Source organism: Nerophis ophidion, linkage group LG03 (assembly GCF_033978795.1).
Source record: "Nerophis ophidion isolate RoL-2023_Sa linkage group LG03, RoL_Noph_v1.0, whole genome shotgun sequence".
NCBI lineage: Eukaryota > Metazoa > Chordata > Actinopteri > Syngnathiformes > Syngnathidae > Nerophis > Nerophis ophidion.
In genome coordinates, this window is record NC_084613.1 from 38,879,371 (window position 1) to 38,899,573 (window position 20,203).

At 39.4% G+C, this 20,203-nt stretch overlaps 1 protein-coding gene across 2 annotated transcripts; it reads left to right on the top strand.

Moving 5' to 3' along the window:
* Window positions 1-771: 771 nt before the first annotated feature.
* Window positions 772-20,141, top strand: LOC133549567 (zinc finger FYVE domain-containing protein 1-like). Of its 2 annotated transcripts, none has more exons than XM_061895102.1 (11): window positions 772-2,124; window positions 2,202-2,706; window positions 6,603-6,817; window positions 6,936-7,042; window positions 7,137-7,245; window positions 8,027-8,124; window positions 8,838-8,955; window positions 10,564-10,734; window positions 10,939-11,119; window positions 11,206-11,319; window positions 12,047-12,582. In XM_061895102.1, exons 1-11 carry the CDS (start codon window positions 1,618-1,620, stop codon window positions 12,091-12,093), a joined length of 2,172 nt encoding a protein of 723 aa, XP_061751086.1. In that variant the 5' UTR covers window positions 772-1,617; the 3' UTR covers window positions 12,094-12,582. The 2 variants fall into 2 exon arrangements, with proteins under 2 accessions (XP_061751086.1, XP_061751085.1); XM_061895101.1 differs by lacking the exon at window positions 12,047-12,582 and adding an exon at window positions 18,621-20,141 and having other exon boundaries at window positions 773-2,124.
* The last annotated feature ends 62 nt before the right edge of the window (window positions 20,142-20,203 follow it).

The window sequence follows — 20,203 nt, forward strand, 5'->3', positions numbered from 1 at the left end:
ATTCGAGTGTGATGTAAGTTTGGACCTTAAATCCTACTGAATAGCTCCTAATCTTCTTCCCTTTATGCGATTTTAAATTACCGGTATTGAAATCAGCCTCCTCCATTTTGAAAATGATGACAGGGGAAGTGTCACTCGTGACGTCACGAGTTTGGCCCGGGCGGTAATACTATCCATCCATCCATCCATTTACTACCGCTTATTCCCTTTTGGGGTCGCGGGGGGCGCTGGCGCCTATCTCAGCTACAATCGGGCGGAAGGCATGGTACACCCTGGACAAGTCGCCACCTCATCGCAGGGCCAACACAGATAGACAGACAACATTCACACTCACATTCACACACTAGGGCCAATTTAGTGTTGCCAATCAACCTATCCCCAGGTGCAGTAATACTAAGCATGCGCTAATTATTTTGTGAAGCGAGTTGGACCCGGTAGTAATTCAAGGCAGGCACATACTATATGCCCTGCGGCAATTCAAAGAAATACGGTATATTCTATTTTAAATACGTAAATTGTAATCAGGTATATCAAAGCTAAATTATATCCATAAATTTAAAATTATACTTGAATAAATAAGAATATTACAAATATTACCTACAATTCGAACTAAGTAGCCAAATTGTTGGCACTTAATTCCATTATTGTTTGTTGTTTGCATGATGTCTTCTGTTTTTTGGGCCATGGCCGCCATTTTCCCTTAAAGAACTATGTTTCCCATGATGCAACAAAGCCCAGCCTTTTTTGACCCTGTGAGTGGAAATAATCTGATCAGCTGATCTGACCTGGCAACAAAATAACGTAGCGAGAGAGGTCTGCTTGGGAGGGGACTCAAGAACAAAAACAATGAGACTGCTCGAACCGATTTAAACAAACAAGGTACACTTTTTAGGACTTTTACAGCTCTGTTGCAGATATTCTCTGTCCGGTTTTTAGTGTCAGCGGCAATCCGAGTTTTTTGTTGTTTTTTTTACATCGACTGACTGCAGCTTTGTTGATGTTTTGACTGAATGCTGCTACTCATTTGGGCGCTAATGGGCTGTTTGGTCAGAACATGTTATTTTGAAAAAGCTGAAAGAGTTCGCAGACAACCGCTAGCTTTAAACTAAGCATTCTTTGTTTGAATGCCAAATATTATCAGTCGTGTTAGCCGGCGAGCTATTACTATTAAGGGCCAGTTCTCTAGCTAGCTTGTTGTTAGCATTATTTGCACATTCATCGTTCGTCGTCTCGGTTGCCAGTGATTTAAAACACTTTATATATTTTTAATAGTTTTTGTCAGTGTTATGTGTGTGTATTGTATTCATGTCTAACTTTTTGGTACATGCAAACTAACAGTTGACAATGTTATTGGTGAATATCTTTGTTGACACACTGATAGCAAATCGTTACTGAATATTACTATATATGTGGTTTTATATGCTTGAAATGTACGCCAATTAAATTATTTGACTTCATGTTTACACATCAACCAGCAATCCTGTCACAATGCACATGATTTAAGTTTTCCAGCCATTCAGGCAGTATTATTAAATATTTCGCATTGGAACCACAGTTGAAAATTGCTGGCACTACAGAGATAGCGTTTCTATTCAGTTTTATATTTAGGTGACAGAAATGATGAGTGGGTATGGCTCATCTTCAGAAAAGGGAGTCAATACAAGTCTGACATGTCAAGAATGTTATACCTGCGGTGGCTCTGAAGAAGCTGTCTTTGAATGTGAAGAGTGTAAGACATTGCAGTGTGCTTGCTGTGACCTGGAACTTCACAGTCAGGAGCGACTCAAGAACCACCAGCGGCTCAGGATAAGCCCAGGTCACGTCCCTTGCTGTGACAACTGCAAAAGGGGTGACAATGGCAAGTGTAACAGGTCCGTGGTACGCTGCCAGAACTGCAAAGTCAATTTGTGCCAAGATTGTCAAAAACGCACACACAGTGGAGGAAACAAGAAGAAACACCAGCTCACGCCATATCTTCCATCGCCAAAACAAGCAGAGGTCAAATCTGTACAAGCTCCTGTTCAACCTGCCGCCCGAAATGTTGATGAGACTGAGTCAAGCAGGACAAGACTGTTGGGGAATGTGTCCAGTTTCCTTCTGGTTGATGAAAACGAGGAAATGCAGGTAGGCTATGCAAAAGCCACACATCAAGAAGGTTGAGCAATGTCTTGTCTAATATGGTTGTCATGTTCCTGTTTCAGATAAAAGATGAAACTGAATTTGTGAAGAAGCTAACATGTTCGCCCAGCCAGCTCCTGAAGGTGGTGTCCATCTTTGGTAACACCGGAGAGGGAAAATCTCACACCCTCAACCACACCTTCTTCATGGGCAGGGAGGTGTTCAAGACGTCCCCCACACAAGAGTCCTGCACGGTTGGTGTATGGGCTGCTTTCGACCCTTTCCATAATGTGGTGGTCATCGATACCGAGGGGCTCCTGGGAAACAGTTCCAAACAGGGTCACAGGACCCGTCTCTTGCTAAAGGTGCTGGCCATTTCTGACCTCATCATATACCGCACTCATGCGGACCGCCTCCATGATGACCTTTTCAAATTTCTTGGGGACGCCTCTGAGGCCTACTTGAAGCATTTCACCAAGGAACTGAAGGCTACCACGGCCCGTTGTGGTCTGGACGTGCCTCTCTCCACTTTGGGCCCTGCTGTGGTCATCTTCCATGAAACTGTACACACTAAACTACTTGGTACAGGTATGATTTTTTTGTACCATATCTTAATCTCCTCTGTCATCTCATTTTATCAACAATTAGGGGTATACACGTGTGTCTCCATCATCATCAGCTACTTCGAAGTGTATGAATCCATGCAACAGTTTTTTTTCTTTAAAAGACTGTGAAGGAAGCAAGTGTTAAGTATAGAAACACTTATTGGGAAGAAAAATGTGCATTATACAGAGAAAAACGACTGCTCCGTCAATACAATTGTAAATGTGCATTTTTGCATAGCACCCAACATTTTTGGGGTGAATCCATCTTAATGCTCGTGTGTTATTTTGTTCTTATGTAAAGCTAAAATTATGTATTAAACTCCAAAATAGATTGTGACTTTTTGGATGCCAGGGGCCAATTTGATACAATTTGTGCATGAAAAAGGCTAAAACTAAACCAATGTTGGTCAATATATTCTAAGATACCTGAAATATATTATTCACGTTTTAACTATGTGATGGCCAGGTCAGTTAAATATATTTTAGTGTATCACATTAATAAATTACTTTGTTTTTAGAATATGCAGAGGTCCATTAAAAATATGCTGCAGGTCAAAAAGGGGCCCCCGGTCCACACTCTGCTGTAACATTTGTCCTCAAAAAAAGTAATAATCTAATAGATTTTTTTAAGTTATTCGTAGGGTACATCAACTCCTTGAACAAATTAATGCCTCTCCAAAATTAGACCCTTTTTCCCTTCAGGATATGGTAAAAGGGCTTCTACCTTATTAAAGTTCCCTGAATATATCCAGTGGATTGATTACCATGTTGGATAGCTACAGTAAATCCTGTGTTTGTATTCGGTTATTGTGAGGAAACAGGAAAGGAACCACATTCTGTTGTAACTATGAAGCAACGGGTGTTGGCCAGCCATTCAGCGAACATCTCTTTCCACCCTTTTTCTTACTGTAAAATTTGTACAAATAAATGTCTCCTTTCATAATAAAGTTGCATCCTTCAAATAAATGCATGGTGTACAGTTAGTAGTCCACATAGTACTGTGCTAATGAAGTGAAAACGTGTGGTCAGGGTAGGCAGGTGAGGTAGAGCCTCAGTAGTCAGAATGAAAACAAGTTAAAACATATAAAATAATTACTAATATTTGTCTATTAAACTGTATTATAAATGTATTTTGTGTATGGTCACAATTATCCCCAAAGTTATACTTCAGCTCATTTTTATGAGCTGAAGTATGTTTGGAATTGTATTAAGACTTATTTTGGATTATTTTTCTTCAGAAAAATGACATCAGAACAACTACAGTAGTCGCACACCTCAATGGTGTCCAAACTTTGCGCTTGTTGTTTAGTTGGCCATACTCTCTTTATGCACGACTACGAGCAGGTGAGCCGTTGCTACCATCTCCTTTCAGAGAGGATGCTATTTTTTTTTGTTAGAAACAAGTCAGATTTTTCAATGTTCAATGTTTTCTACTGAATGAATTAAATAATATGGCTGCAATTATGAAAGATTATATACCCATGGTCAAAAAACTCTCCAAACTAGACCTTCAGAAAAAACAGAAGGTACAAACCCTATTTCCGTACGAGTTGGGAAATTGTGTTAGATGTACGAGGATGTCGTTGTGGTTTGTGTTGTGGTTTGTGCAGCCTTTTGAGACACTAGTGATTTAGGGCTATATACATAAACATTGATTGATTGATTGATGTACAAACCCTGTTTCCATATGAGTTGGGAAATTGTGTCAGATGTAAATATAAACGGAATGCAATGATTTGCAAATCCTTTTCAACCCATATTCAATTGAATGCACTACAAAGACAACATATTTGATGTTCAAACTCATAAACTTATTTTTTTTTTTTGCAAATAATAATTAACTTAGAATTTCATGGCTGCAATACGTGCCAAAGTAGTTGGGAAAGGGCATGTTCACCCCTGTGTTACATCACCTTTTCTTTTAACAACTCATAATAAACATTTGGGAACTGAGGAAACTAATTGTTGAAGCTTTGAAAGTGGAATTCTTTCTATTGTACGTTTCATAATGCGCCACACATTTTCGACTGGAAACAGGTCTGGACTGCACGTGGGCCAGGAAAGTACCTGCACTCTTTTTTTTAACGAAGCCTTGCTGTTGTAACACGTGCTGAATGTGGCTTGGCATTGTCTTGCTGCAATAAGCAGGGGCGTCCATGAAAAAGACGACGCTTAGATGGCAGCATATGTTGTTCCAAAACCTAAATGTACCTTTCAGCATTAATGGTGCCTTCACAGATGTGTAACTTACCCATGCATTCTGCATTAATGCACCCCCATACCATCACAGATTCTGGTTTTTGAACTTTGAGTCGATAACATTCTGGATGGTTCGCTTCCCCTTTGGACCGGATGACACAATGTCGAATATTTCCAAAAATAATTTGAAATGTGGACTTGTCAGACCACAGAACACTTTTCCACTTTTCATCAGTCCATCTTAGATGATTTCGGACCCAGAGAAGCCAGCGGCGTTTCTGGATGTTGTTGATAAATGGCTTTCGCTTTGCATAGTAGAGCTTTAACTTGCACTTACAGATGTAGCGACAAACTGTATTTAGTGACAGTGGTTTTCTGAAGTGTTCCTGAGCCCATGTGGTGATAACCTTTGAGAGATTGATGTCGGTTTTTGATTCAGTGCCGTCTAAGGGATCGAAGGTCACGGTCATTCAATGTTGGTTTCTGGCTATGCCGTTTATGTGGAGTGATTTCTCCAGATTCTCTGAACCTTTTGATGATATTATGGACCGTAGATGTTGAAATCCCTAAATTTCTTGCAATTGCACTTTGAGAAACGTTTTTCTTAAACTGTTTGACTATTTGCTTATGCAGTTGTGGACAAAGGGGTGTACCTCGCCCCATCCTTTCTTGTGAGAGACTGAGCATTTTTTGGGAAGCTGTTTTTATACCCAATATACCCAATTAGCCTGCGCACCTGTGGGATGTTCCAAATAAGTGTTTGATGAGCATTCCTAAACTTTATCAGTATTTATTGCCACCTTTCCCAACTTCTTTGTCACATGTTGCTGGCATCAAATTCTAAAGTTGATTATTTGCAAAAAAAATGTTTATCAGTTTGAACATCAAATATGTTGTCTTTGGAGCATATTGAACTGAATATCGGTTGAAAATTATTTGCAAATCACTGTATTCCGTGGATATTTACATCTAACACAATTTCCCAACTCATATGGAAACAGGGTTTTTATATTTTGTTAAAACAAAGTACATTTTAATGGAGAAGGGTAAGAATATGTACTTCAGATACAGATAAAATGTAAGTTTTATTTCAGTGAATTATTCTCTTCTATATTTGGTATCATCTTAATGAGCAACCTGTATTAACATTGATTAGAGAATGTGAATATAAAGCTATGAAAAACTCCAAAGACATCGTTAGAGTGAACTTGACCGCACATCACCGTTTCCACATATACTGCACCAAATGCACCAACTTCCTGTTTTCCCCATACTCATATCCTGGAGCCTTCAATGTCCTCTAATGTACAAAACAGGACATACAAACATAATTTGGCTCCTTTAACTACAATGCTTTTCAGGCCAATCAAATTGTACCGTTTGATTGATACCCACATCCCCTCTGGTAAATGTTAGATTTTGCTCATTAGACTTATCTATGCAGACATTGTAGTAAAAGTGTCAGAACTCTTGGTTCGAAAAAGCCGGGAACTTTACAGACGACCCATGCCTACATTCAAAAAAAAATTGTGTGATCTAACATTACCTTAAAACTGTGCAATGTTTGTGTTTGAACTTCACCTTATTTATGGAAATGCTGATAATGCACCAACAATGAGATCTCCAGTAAAATGTGATTACTGAACTATTGGAAATCTTTTCAATGTGTTTTTTTGTTAGATAAGTCACACGAATCACTAGACCGGCTGCTGTCGGAGCGTTTCAAAAAGGTTTCCCGTTTCCCAGAGGCCTTAAGTTCTGTACAGTATTGGGGCACACAGACATTAATCCCACCCACTGACTTCTGCGGCCTGCGGAATAAACTGGAACAGCTCCTGGACAACAACGCCACACGTTCTCCTCGCACCCCTGTGGTTATCTTCAAAGCCCTGCTGGTAGGACAACATCGAATAAATATAAAACTGAGCCCCGATTATTACACCAGTTTTCTGTAACAAAGTAGTACATTTGAATAATTTTATATTGTATTGTGACGTGTTTATTTCTTTATAGGCGTTAAGTGAACGCTTCAGTGGGGAAATAGGAGATGAGCTGTTGGCTCACAGTTGTTTCTTTCCAGATGAGTATTTCACTTGCTCCAGCTTGTGCCTCAGTTGTGGGTCAGTGTTTGCTAAAGTCCATTGCCATCACTTCTTGCAGTGTCCTGCTAGCATTGCTTGTTTAACACTCTGACCCATGCTGTTCTAATCGTAGGTCTGGTTGCAAGAACAGTATGAACCACCTCGGAGAAGGAGTCTGCCATGAGGAAAAACATCGTTGCCGCTATTCTGCTCAGTATGATAATCGTATTTACACCTGCAAGGTTAGTACAGTAACTCATTATTTTTTATCTGGTGGGGAGTTCAGTTGACCACACTTTTGATGACACTTTTTATGGACAAAAGTATTGAGAAACCTGACCATTTCATCTGCCCTCTGCAGCAAGAAATTCCCCTTTTTTTGCTTAGAAAGTTTTCTATTTAATTATAGAGTATGTGAACATTTTGTGAATATCTGTGATGGCTCTCAAGTTCTTCAACACTGAACTTATCCAAGCATGCCTTCATGGTTATGCTTTGTGCATTGAGGTCAGGCCATTCTGGAACAAGATAACTTTCCCCACAAATTTGGACACATAAAATGTCCAAAATGTCTTCATAGAATGACATTTTTAATATTTCCCCTAAACTGCCAAGATGCCTTTGGTTGTGGGGTGTGGTCACCATGACACCAAGGGCGGGCTCAAATAACAAAAGTGTTTGCAAGGGAGGTAAAACCTTTTGTAAGTGTGCCGTTTGTTATCATAAGATTGGTCATAAAAGTAAAAAATAGCGTCAGACTTTGTGTGATATCTTCTGGGGGCAGCAACAATATAATATATTATTTTGATTTGGGTTCATTTAAAAAAAAAAAAAAAACACCCCTATTTTTAAGGTGTGGCAGTAATGAAAATGTCGTGATGGCGCGCCACATTCAATTATATGAAGGGAAAACACAGATTTTACCACAATAGTGTCGAAATACTTTTTTCTATCTAATGTAATGTGTGTATCCCTGTGATTATCTTTAGACACTCCAAAATACTTGTTTTGTTGTCATCTTAGGCTTGTTATGAAGCGGGAAAGGAAGTGATTGTCATTCCAAAGACTTCAGCCTCCTCAGACTCTCCTTGGATGGGCCTCGCCAAATACGCATGGTCTGGGTGAGCACAGACAGCGTCAGAGTTAAACAAACTTGGGTCAAGGCTTATATTAAATTCATGCTGCCTTATTTTCTCTCTTGTTTCAGTGACCTTAAAGCATGTTTTTCCACGAACACACAGAGAGCTCAATGACCTTTTGCTCACAGGTCACATTTTTAAACAGTAAGGGGTGTACGGCACATAATCAGATTTGGTAATAGCGTACCGATTTCCCACACAGTACACATTAAACACGAGGAACATGGAGTATAACTGCCTCGCCATCATGCGTCTTCTTTGCAAAGAAATACAGTGCATCTTTTGGCTAGCGGGAGTCATGGCAAGCGACAGTGCCAAGGACAAGCCAGAGCTTGAAAACCCTCTTTAGTTGTTAAAGTCTCCTTTAACTTATCTGTATGGTATACTGATCATATATTGGCCCAAGTGTTTGAATGTGAGTACAAGCCAGAGCTTGAAAACCCTCTTTAGTTGTTAAAGTCTCCTTTAACTTGTCTGTATGAGGGACAAGCAATAAAAAGTGGATGGATGGATGATCAACATTTTAAAAATTATATATTTATCGGACAATTATCAGCTGCAAATGTGATTTTTTAAAAAAGTTTCATTAAAAAAAATTTAAACCTGTTAACACAAACCTAAGCAATTTTAAAATATGACGTACCCTTACATTCCCACAAATCAATTATTGCATTGTTCTGTTATATTACACACAGATATGTTATCGAATGTCCCAACTGTGGAGTTATCTATCGGAGCCGTCAGTATTGGTATGGAAACCAGGAACCTGTGGATACAGTGGTCCGCACAGAGATCCAGCATGTTTGGCCAGGGGTAAGAAACAATGTTACAGTCTGATATCCCGCATATACCTCATATTTTAGCCTCCACTGCAGTAGGCTTTGTGTTTGAATCAAATGACAAGTGCATTTTCCACTAAAATGAAAAGCTGCTTCATTGCAAATAGACCCTCCTTTTTTATCCTAAGGAAAAATACATAGGTATTTTTGCAAGGTAGGTGTTATAACGTTCCATGGTTCCCGAGTCCATGGTTCTTGCCCGTAAAAGGGTGGAGTGCCATCTCCGGATTGGGGAGGAGACCCTACCCCAAGTGGAGGAGTTTAAGTACTTAGGAGTCTTGTTCACGAGTGAGGGAAGAGTTGATCGTGAGATCGACAGGCGGATCGGTGCGGCGTCTTCAGTAATGCGGACGCTTTTTCGATCCGTTGTGGTGAAGAAGGAGCTGAGCCGAAAGGCAAAGCTCTCAATTTACCGGCTGATCTACCTTCCTATCCTCACCTATCGTCATGAGCTTTGGGTTATGACCGAAAGGACAAGATCTCGGGTACAAGCGCCCGAAATGAGTTTCCTCCGCCGGGTGGCGGGGCTCTCCCTTAGAGATAGGGTGAGAAGCTCTGCCATCCGGGGGAGCTCAAAGTAAAGCCACTGCTTCTCCACATCGAGAGGAGCCAGATGAGGCGGTTCGGGCATCTGGTCAGGATGCCACCCAAACGCCTCCCTAGGGAGGTGTTTAGGGCACGTCCAACCGGTAGGAGGCCACGGGGAAGACCCAGGACACTTTGGAAAACTATGTCTCCCGGCTGGCCTGGGAACGCCTCAGGATCCCCTGGGAAGAGCTGGAAGAATTGGCTGGGGAGAGGGATGTCTGGGCTTGGCTTCCCTGCTTAGGCTGCTGCCCCTGCAACCTGACCTCGGATGAGCGGAGGAAGATGGATGGATAGATAGATTGTGTTATAACGTTTTCTATAGCTACATTTCTGCTAGACTGTACAGCTTGATTTGGTACAGCACGCCATGATTAATTTTGTGGTTTTACTGCAGACTGGACATATGCAATAAAACCACTATTTCCATGAGCTCAATAAATATTCTGACAGCAAGAACGTTTGTACACAGCCGCTTAATTAGTCATAACCCATGGCATTTTTTTCATTTCTTTTTTTATCCCATTCTTTAGCGTCTTTAATGTACATAGCCAGAGGACTCGGTTGAAAATCTCTTCATTTTTTATACAATTGAAGCCTTGAGAACTGCATTAAAAGAAAAAAAAACACATTGGCATGGTTTTACAGCCATACAGCAAACTTAAAGAGAAGTAATGCCAGCATACTTACAAGTGCACTGCTCAGGCAGGGGCATTTGTCATAAGTGACCTGCCAAAACTTACACAGGGAACAATTGGTTAAACCTCTAACTACATTGTATAATAGATAGGAGCAGAGAATAAAAAAACATTCATGTAACAATTCTTTGCCAACCAATTAACAAGACAGGGTGTCAAACATTTGTACAAATAAACGCGTTGTCCAAAATGGACACCCTATTTAAAATAAACACTATTTGAGGTATAATGGTATTTATTGCATACCAGTCTGCTTAGCCTGCTTCATTTTGTAGTAATACATTGTCTGTATTGTGCAGTCTGAGGGCTTTTTAAAGGACAATAGCAATGCAGCACAGCGTCTTTTGGATGGAGTGAACTTGGTGGCCCAGTCCGTGTCAGAGCTCAGTGTCAAACCTGCCAAGGCAGTCACCTCCTGGCTGACAGATCAGATTGCCCCAGCCTATTGGAAACCCAACTCTCTTATCTTGGTAAGCAACACGTAACAGCCCCGCCCCCTGCCGCATGACATCGCCAGCCTTAGTCCACACTTCATGTCCAGGGTGATGTTTACAATCTCTGGTGCTCCTTGCCTGTTACACAATCCTTATGTGCTGCACACAAGATAACGTGGACATTATGTCCCCCTTACCCAATCGAGCTTGGTCAATAACATGTTTTTTGGCTCCCACAAGATGTGCCATAAGTGTCGAGTGCACTTCCAGGAGAACGACACCAAGCATCACTGCCGTGCCTGTGGGGAGGGCTTTTGCGATGGCTGCTCTACCAATGCGGCGCCTGTCCCTGAACGAGGCTGGGGTCTTGCCCCTGTCAGAGTGTGCGATGTGTGCTTTGAGCAGAGAGCTTCACACACAGGTATACATCATGTATGTCACGTTGCTGCTGTCCCCTTACTGTGTTTCATTTCGGCGGTTAACGCTTAGAGTTGTTTCTTATTGCAGAGCGCGAGAAGGAGGAAGAGGAGGAGGAGGAAGGTGGAACTCTTGCCAGAAAGGTTGGAGAGGCGGTGACTAATACCATCGGGGTTGTAGTGACCGCAATTGACATCCCTCTGGGTGAGTGTTGCCCAAAGCAAAACCTGAAGAAGATTGTTGTGTAACAGGAGCAAGTGAACCTTTAGCGTATGAATGCATTGCCCTCTGGTGGCAGAGGTGTATCATCTTTACTAAAGTGCTGAGTTCCATTTGACACTATTGTTCTGCTTAATAAGAAATATACTATAGATTACTACTACTGAGACTTTTTTATTGCCATGTCAATTCTTAAAATGTAAAATGTCATCACTTATAATGTCACTTACGTCATTAATTTACAAACCCTGGCTATCACATAAAACATTTGATGGTAGCTCAATGGGATCCGTGCTCAAGCTCAGGTGTTTAACATTCCGCTCTGTCATTTATTGCGCAGTGTTATTGCACTTGAGGGATGCAGCAGATATCCAGTTGCTCAGATAATTTGGTTTTAAGGTTCCACATTTCAAACTCACTCTTGTTGTACATAATTTAAATGTTATTGCTAATGGTTGTTTTAAGTCTTTCCTGCATATTACTTAAGGTGTCTTTATCTAGTCATCATTCACTAAATACATTATCAGTGAATGAAACCTGTTTGCGAAAAACTATTGTACAATCTAATGGGACTCAATTGCATTTTTTGTGAGCTAGAAAATACTAAAAACACCTCTCTTATTGATCTAATACCCCAATCACCATAATAATTTTTTGTTAAAGTGTGTCAATGAAAATGGAGTATCCCCGTTGACTGTGTGGTTTCCCTCAGGGTACTTCGGCTTCCTCCCACCTCCAAAGACGTGCACCTGGGGTTGATTGGCATCACTAAATTGGCCTTAGTGTGTGAATGGTAGTGTGAATGTTGTCGGTCTGTATGTGTTGACCCTGTGATGAGATGGAGACTTGTCCAGGCTGTATCCCGCCTTCTGCCCGAATGCAGCTGGAATAGGCTCCAGCAATCCCCGCGACCCCAAGAGTGACAAGTGGTAAACAATGGCTAGATTTCTTTGTAAAGGCAGAACCTTTATTTCAGTTATTATATTGAATCTCAAATTGCATTGTGCAGGTGTACCTACAGTAACTGAGTGTCAAGTATGTGTATCCTAGATGCCAAAGAAGAAGTGATGGCTAAATACTTTTTATTTAGTGTTTTTGCAAGTGAAGATAGAAGACCAACAAATGACATGCAAGTTGTAGTCAGATTATGATGGAGAAATAAAAAGTTCACTGCTTGGAAGCATCTGTGAAATATAATTTCACAGTTGCATAAAGAGGACCCAGCAGGAAACAATATGAAGTCAGTTAAAGGGCCCACTCAAGCCACTCTAAATGGCTTATGGTATGATTATTTTTTTTCTTCTTTACATTTAATACACTTCCTTGTGGTCTACATGATAAGTAATAGGGGGGTGGGAAAAATAGATTCGAATTGAATCGTTTACGTTGTGCGATTCAGAATCTATTCTCATTTAAAAAAAAAAAAATTGTATTTATTTTTTTTTTTAAATGTATTTATTATTATTTTTTTTTTAATCAATCCAACAAACAATACACAGCAATACCATAACAATGCACTCCAATTCTAAAACCAAACCTGACCCAGCAACACTCAGAGCTGCAATAAACAGAGCAATTGAGAGGAGACACAAACACGACACAGAACAAACCAAAAGTAGTAGAACAAAAATGAATATTATCAACAACAGTATCAATATTAGTTATAATTTCAGCATAGCAGTGATTAAAAATCCTTTCATTGTCATTGTCATTAGACATTTATAAAAAATTATTTAAAAAAAAGAACAATAGTGTCACAGTGACTTACACTTGCATCGCATTTCATAACCTTGACAACACACTGTGTCCAATGTTTTCACAAAGATAAAATAAGTCATATTTTTGGTTTGTTTAATAGTTAAAAAAAATTTACATTATTGCAATCAGTTGATAAAACATTGTCCTTTAGAATTATAAAAGCTTTTTTTTTTTAAATCTACTACTCTGCTAGCATGTCAGCAGACTGGGGTAGATCCTGCTGAAATCCTACGTATTGAATGAATACAGAATCCTTTTATATCGGGAAAAAAAAAATTGTTTTTGAATCGAGAATCGAAAAAAAATCGATATATTATCGAATTGTGACCCCAAGAATCGATATTGAATTGATATTGAATCGAATCGTGGGACACCCAAAGATTCACAGCCCTAATAAGTAATGTTGGTTCTTTGGCCAAAATCGTGCAGTTTCTTTTAGCCACTTTCTGGATGTCATTTCTGGATGTGCCATTTCGTGGACGGTCTTATTTATGTGCCTTCACTTGGACTGCTTATTCTCACCATCAGCCATGTTGTAGTATTTAGCGCTTCCATATTAAGTCTACTGACATATATAGTGTAAGTTAGAACTATATGCTACTTTGTATTGGAAATGGCAACAGTGGAGGATGCATGTGCATGTACGAGCCAGTCTACCCCAACAACAAGAGGATGGAGAAAAAGAAGTAACATTTTGACTACAGCGTCAGACTGCAACGGTGGACTTGTGCAAAGCTCATCGGCTAAAACTTTAAAATAAATGGAGTAATCCACTGATTTCACAAATGGGGCAGATTTAAAACGGTTTGTTGGGAAGTAATTTGAAAGAAGGTAGGATTGTTTTATAAATATGTCTACCATGGCTCCATGGTTTCAGTTCAGATTTTCGAGACTTCCAAATACACAAAAACAGGTACAAATAGGTGAGAAAATGTGGCTTTGCATAATAGGTCCACTTTAAGGAGAGTGGTACATTAAACACAACCATGTGCCTTACATCATCTGTTTGGATTGTTATATCAACTAGCCTCCAGTTCAGACCTCAAAGTCACCAAATTTACTGAACTGTGTTGTAGAAAGCCAAGGTGTAGAATGATGAACTCCAATGTGACAAGAGTTTACATGGAGTTAAATATTTTGGTTTGACATGCAGCTTCTGGTGTTTTGCCCATTCCCTTTGGAGGTTGCCAGCAGTCACAGATGCTACAGAGGATGTGTAAAAGAGCCCTCACCAGCTGGAACATGCTTGATCAAGGCGAGAGAGATCATGAGAGTGTTTTGCGTTTAACAAACAAGGAGTATGATCGACTTCTCAAAAAAACTAAAGATATTCCACAGGAATATCCCTATCCCCTTGATCCTAACATTTACTCTTGAGCCCATCATTTTGTGTAATAGACTATGGGAGGTATTTACAAAAAGCACTTTTAACCATCCATCCATCGATTTCCTACCGCTTATTCCTTTTTGGATTAGCAGGAGCTGCTTGTGCCTATCTCAGCTACAATCGAGCAAAAGGCGAGATACACCCTGGACAAGTCGCCACCTCATCGCAGGCACTTTTAACCAACAATAACATCACAGTAACAGTGGCGATATTTTATTTATATATATATATATATATATACACATATATATATATATATATATATATATATATATGTATATTAGGGCTGTGAATCTTTGGGTTTCCCACGATTCGATTCAATATCGATTCTTGGGGTCACGATTCGATAATATATCGATTTTTTTTTTTTATTCGATTCGATTCTCGATTCAAAAACAATATTTTTCCGATTCAAAATGATTCTGTATTCATTAAATACATAGGATTTCAGCAGAATCTACCCCAGTCTGCTGACATGCCAGCAGAGTAGTAGATTTTTGTAAAAAGCTTTTATAATTGTAAAGGACAATGTTTTATCAACTGATTGCAATAATGTAAATTTGTTATAACTATTAAACGAACCAAAAATATGACTTATTTTATATTTGTGAAAATATTGGACACATTGTGTTGTCAAGCTTATGAGATGCGATGCAAGTGTAAGCCACTGTGACACTACTGTTCTTTTTTTTTTATTTTTATAAATGTCAATGAAGGATTTTTAATCACTGCAATGCTGAAATTATAACTAATATCGATACTGTTGTTGACAATATTCATTTTTGTTTCATTATTTTTGGTTTGTTCTGTGTCGTGTTTGTGTCTTCTCTCAATTGCTCTGTTTATTGCAGTTCTGAGTGTTGCTGGGTCAGGTTTGGTTTTGGAATCGGATTGCATTGTTATGGTATTGCTGTTTAGTGGTTTGTTGGATTGATTAAAAAAATAAATAAATAAATAATCGATTTTTTAAAAATTAGAATCGATTCTGAATCGCACAACATAAACGATTCGATTCGTATTCAAATCGATGTTTCCCACACCCCTAATTTATATATATATATATATATATATATAAATATATATATACAGTCCATAAAATAAGTATTTGAACACCCTGCTATTTTGCAAGTTCTCCCACTTAGAAATCATGGACGGGTCTGAAATTTTCACGATAGGTGCATGTCCACTGTATGAGAGATAACCTAAGAAGAAAAATCCAGAAACCACAATAATGATTTTTTAAACAATTTATTTGTGTGATGAAGCTGAAAATAAATATTGTAACACCAACATTAATATTTGGTAGAGTAACCTTTGTTTGCAATTACAGAGGTCAAACGTTTCCTGTAGGTCTTCAGCAGGTTAACACAGACTGCAGGAGGGATTTTGGACCACTCCTTCACACAGATCTTCTCTAGATCAGTCAGGTTTCTGGGCTGTCGCTGAGTAACACAGACTTTCAGCTCCATCCAAAGATTTTCAATTAGATTTGGAGACTGGCTAGGTCACTACAGAACCTTGATATGGTTCTTACGAAGCCACTTCTTGGTTTTCCTGGCTGTGTGCTTTGGGTCATTGTCATGTTGGAAGATCCAGACACGACTCATCTTCAATGATCTGACTGAGGGAAGGAGGTTTTTTGCCAAAATCTCACAATACATGGCTGCAGTCATCCTCTCCTTAATACAGTACAGTTGTCCTGTCCCATGAGCAGAAATACAACCCCAAAGCAATATGCTATCACCCCCATGCTTCACAGTAGGGATGTTGTTCTTTGGATGGTACGCATCATTCTTCTTCCTCCAAATACGCATAGTGGAATTATGACCAAAAAGGTAAATTTTGGTCTCATATGTCCACAAAACATTCTCCCATGACTCCTCTGGATCATCCAAATGGTCATTGGCAAACTTAAGACAGGCCTTAACATGTGCTGGTTTAAGCAGGGGAACCTTTCGTGCCATGCATGATTTCAAATTTAGTGTATTACCAACAGTGACCATGGAAACAGTGGTCCCAGCTCTTTTCAGGTCATTGACCAAGTCCTGCCGTGTATTCCTGGGCTGATTCCTCACCTTTCTTAGCATCATTGAGACCCCACCAGGTGATATCTTGCATGGGGCTCCACTCCCATTAAGATTTACCGTAATGTTTAGCTTCTTCCATTTTCTAACGATTGCTCCAACAGTGGACCTTTTTTCACCAAGCTACTTGGCAATTCCTCCAGAGCCCTTTCCATCCTTGTGGTTTTGTACAATTTTGTCTCTGGTGTCTTTGGGCAGCTCTTTGATCTTAGCCATGCTGAATGTTTGGGTCTTACTGATTGATTGTATGGGGTGGACAGTTGTCTTTATGCAGTTAATGACCTCACACAGGTGCATCTGATTCAGGATCATACATTGGAGTGGAAGAGGACTTTTAAAGGCGGACTAACAGGTCTCTGATTGTCAGAATTCCAGCTGATAGACAGGTGTTCAAATACTTATTTTCAGCTGTATCACACAAATAAATTGTTAAAAAATCATAGATTGTGATTTCTGGATTTTTCTTTTTAGGTTATCTCTCATACAGTGGACATGCACCTACCGTGAAAATGTCAGACCCCTCCATGATTTCTAAGTGGGAGAACTTGCAAAATAGCAGGGTGTTCAAATACTTATTTTCTTGACTGTGTATATATATATATATATATATATATATATATATATATATATATATATGGTTATTTTTTTATTCATTATCCCTAAACAAGCTGCACAAACAAACGCGGGACTCATGCTGCACCTTCAGTATGAGGGCTGACACTTTTTCCTAACTTTTCCATGTCCCCTAGCACGCTTTGCAGAGCCAACTTTCACTAGCCGGCTAACACTCCTCTGCTCTCAGGAGAAATCGCTTGTCGGTAATACGTGAGTGAGCGAGTGTGCCATCTTTTGATTGGTTGGAATTTTTTGTCTTTTTTTATTAAATTAAATTCTGTATCCTACCTTGAAGAACGACAGCAAGTGTGTGTGCGTGTGCATGTGCATGCGCTGAAAACGGTTGTCAAACAATAGTGATACATTTTCAGTTCAAACGCAAAAAAAAGATAGCGTGTAATAACGGGGCACATATTCTATACTCAAAGTATGTTACCCAAAATTTAATGTAGCTAATTTAATGCTGGATTTTAGACTATTTACAATGGTTTTCTTGTGTGTCTGTTGTTTTAGAGACAGTGTATGACTCCAACCAGTGGTATGACTTTATCCGTTTTACACATACACTAGAAAGCTGCACATCGATGCTATATACCACATATTACAAAAAGTTGGTAATATAGCTTGGTTAGCTATAGTAACATTGTAGTCATATTTAAAAAAATTAAAATATATTGAACTTACGCCCCCAGATGTCTGATAGATAGCAAAGCTCAGTATTTTACCAAGCTTTTTCAATTACGTAGGGGGTTTATTTACAGGGCTATTCCTTTAAAAGTGATTGTTTTCTTAAAAGTAGAGCAAACAAGTGAGGGTAATGATAGATGTGTTCTATGTATGCGGCTCATAAAACAGGCTCTTGGGCTGTGCTTTTCAAACTTTGTTACACTAAGTGCAACCTCAGAAAACACTTGGCTCTCCATGTACCACCATAGTGACCAACATTAAAATACAGTGGTGTAGGAGGGCTAAGTATTCTTTAAAAACGAGGCAGAAGTTGTATTAACAATTATTATTAGTATTTTTGGTCACTGTAACATTGCACATAATGCACAAACCTCATCAACAATGCTGGGCCATGTACAGTACATATTCACAGACTTCTTTGGCATGCTACTAGATGGTATGCGTACCACAGTTTGAAAATAGTGTTCTAGGGAAACATCTTTCCATTTTCTACCGCTTGTCCCTCTCGAGTCGCGTGGGTGACTGGAGCTTATCCCAGCTGCATTCAGGCTGGGTACACCCTGGAACATACTACTCTTATAACTTATTTAAAGAGTCCATGTTGTATAATGTTGACCTTTAAGTGTTAAGTACCTCAGTCAACAATGTTTATGCTTGTAATACTTCTCATGTACGCATGTGCATGGTGCATTGACACCAGCTTGTGCTGTAGTCTGTAGTGGTATTCAAGTATCTATGTCGTGTGCTCCTTTAAGGCCTGGTGAAAGACGCTGCCCGTCCTGCCTACTGGGTCCCCGACCAAGACATTCTCTCTTGCCACAATTGCCAGAGCGAATTCACTGCCAAGCTGTCCAAGCACCATTGCCGTGCCTGTGGCCAAGGAGTGTGCGACGACTGCTCCCCGGAGCGTCGACCGGTGCCATCTCGCGGCTGGGACCACCCCGTTCGTGTGTGCACCAGTTGCAACCAAAGAACAGGAGAACTTTAACAGAGACGACCTTCCTTACTCAGATTACCTCAAGACAGAACCTTCCATAGTACCTCTTAGTGGGTCTCTCTCGTATCTGTGGAAAGGAAGTACTTAGCTATACTGTAGATACATAGAGGACACTTTTTAGCAAATTTGGAAGTTGAGAGTTCCTGCGGCCTTTGTACAACAGCCAGAATATGTGAGTTTACATGACTGAGACTGTAATCTGCATTTCCACTCTTTATTAGTCAATGTGGATATCTTGTTGACACAAATCCTAAATTGTATGTTGAATAAGGCTGATGAGCTATTTTTGTACAATGAGAAAATATTTAAAAATATATATATATAATTTAAAAAATACTAGCAAGTCAAAAGCATTATTAGGTTTCCGCCATTTTTCAGTATATTATTTCTCTTATCTATGTTTAAGAGCCAGGAGAAGTTAAACGAAGTCCAGGTTACATTGCATGCTGTGTTGCAACATTTGAGTTTTTGCACTAAGCTTTTTTCAGCTGTTATAGGCTGTTGTTTTTCATGGCCAAAAAACAGATGTCCATATTTTTCATTTGCATAAGGTTTTGGATTTTCTGTGGTGCCAAATCATTCAGGTCACTGTGTGTGTGGCTGGTATGATATTTATATTTAATCATGTCATTCGTGCTTGTATGCAGATACAGTATAGAACTGTTTGCAGCTTGAAAACTGAGTGTATGTTTGACAATTGATGAAAAGAAAAAAAACACTCTGGTATGCATGGCAGTGTGAAAGATCACTTGAGCCTTTTTTGTTTAGTGGCTAAATGAATTTACCATCTCTTTCATCAGGCAGGGTACGTGTTTTATTATGACTGTTCATTGGTATTCATGCTTGATTTTTGTGTCTAATCCAGTCTTATTTATTCAATTCACTCACCCTGACAAGGTCCCATGCAGTCATAATGTTGCTTATGTTTCTTATTTTTGGGGGGTGACATTATTTACTGTAAACCATTTCAATACCTTTAAATGACTGCACAATGTCATGTCCTTGTTTCAAATGTATGTACCCAAAAGAGCTACAACAGAATAACATGTCATGCTAAGTTTGAGGGAGACATTTGTCAAGCATACAATGTTTGATACAACATATTTTTTGTTGGTTTAGTCCTATGGTCTACTCTGGAGAAAGTTAAACGTGTGTGTTTCTCTCAAAATAGATTTGCCAAAATGTTGCATAACACCTACCCTCATCAGATAATGTTCCACAGGATTGAGTAGGAAATGTCACATTACTGGAGTGCATTCCTATTAAAACATTGGTGCAATCTGTTGCTTCATATGTCTTTTGTAGTGTATGATAATCATATTGTACTGTTTTTTTTTTTAC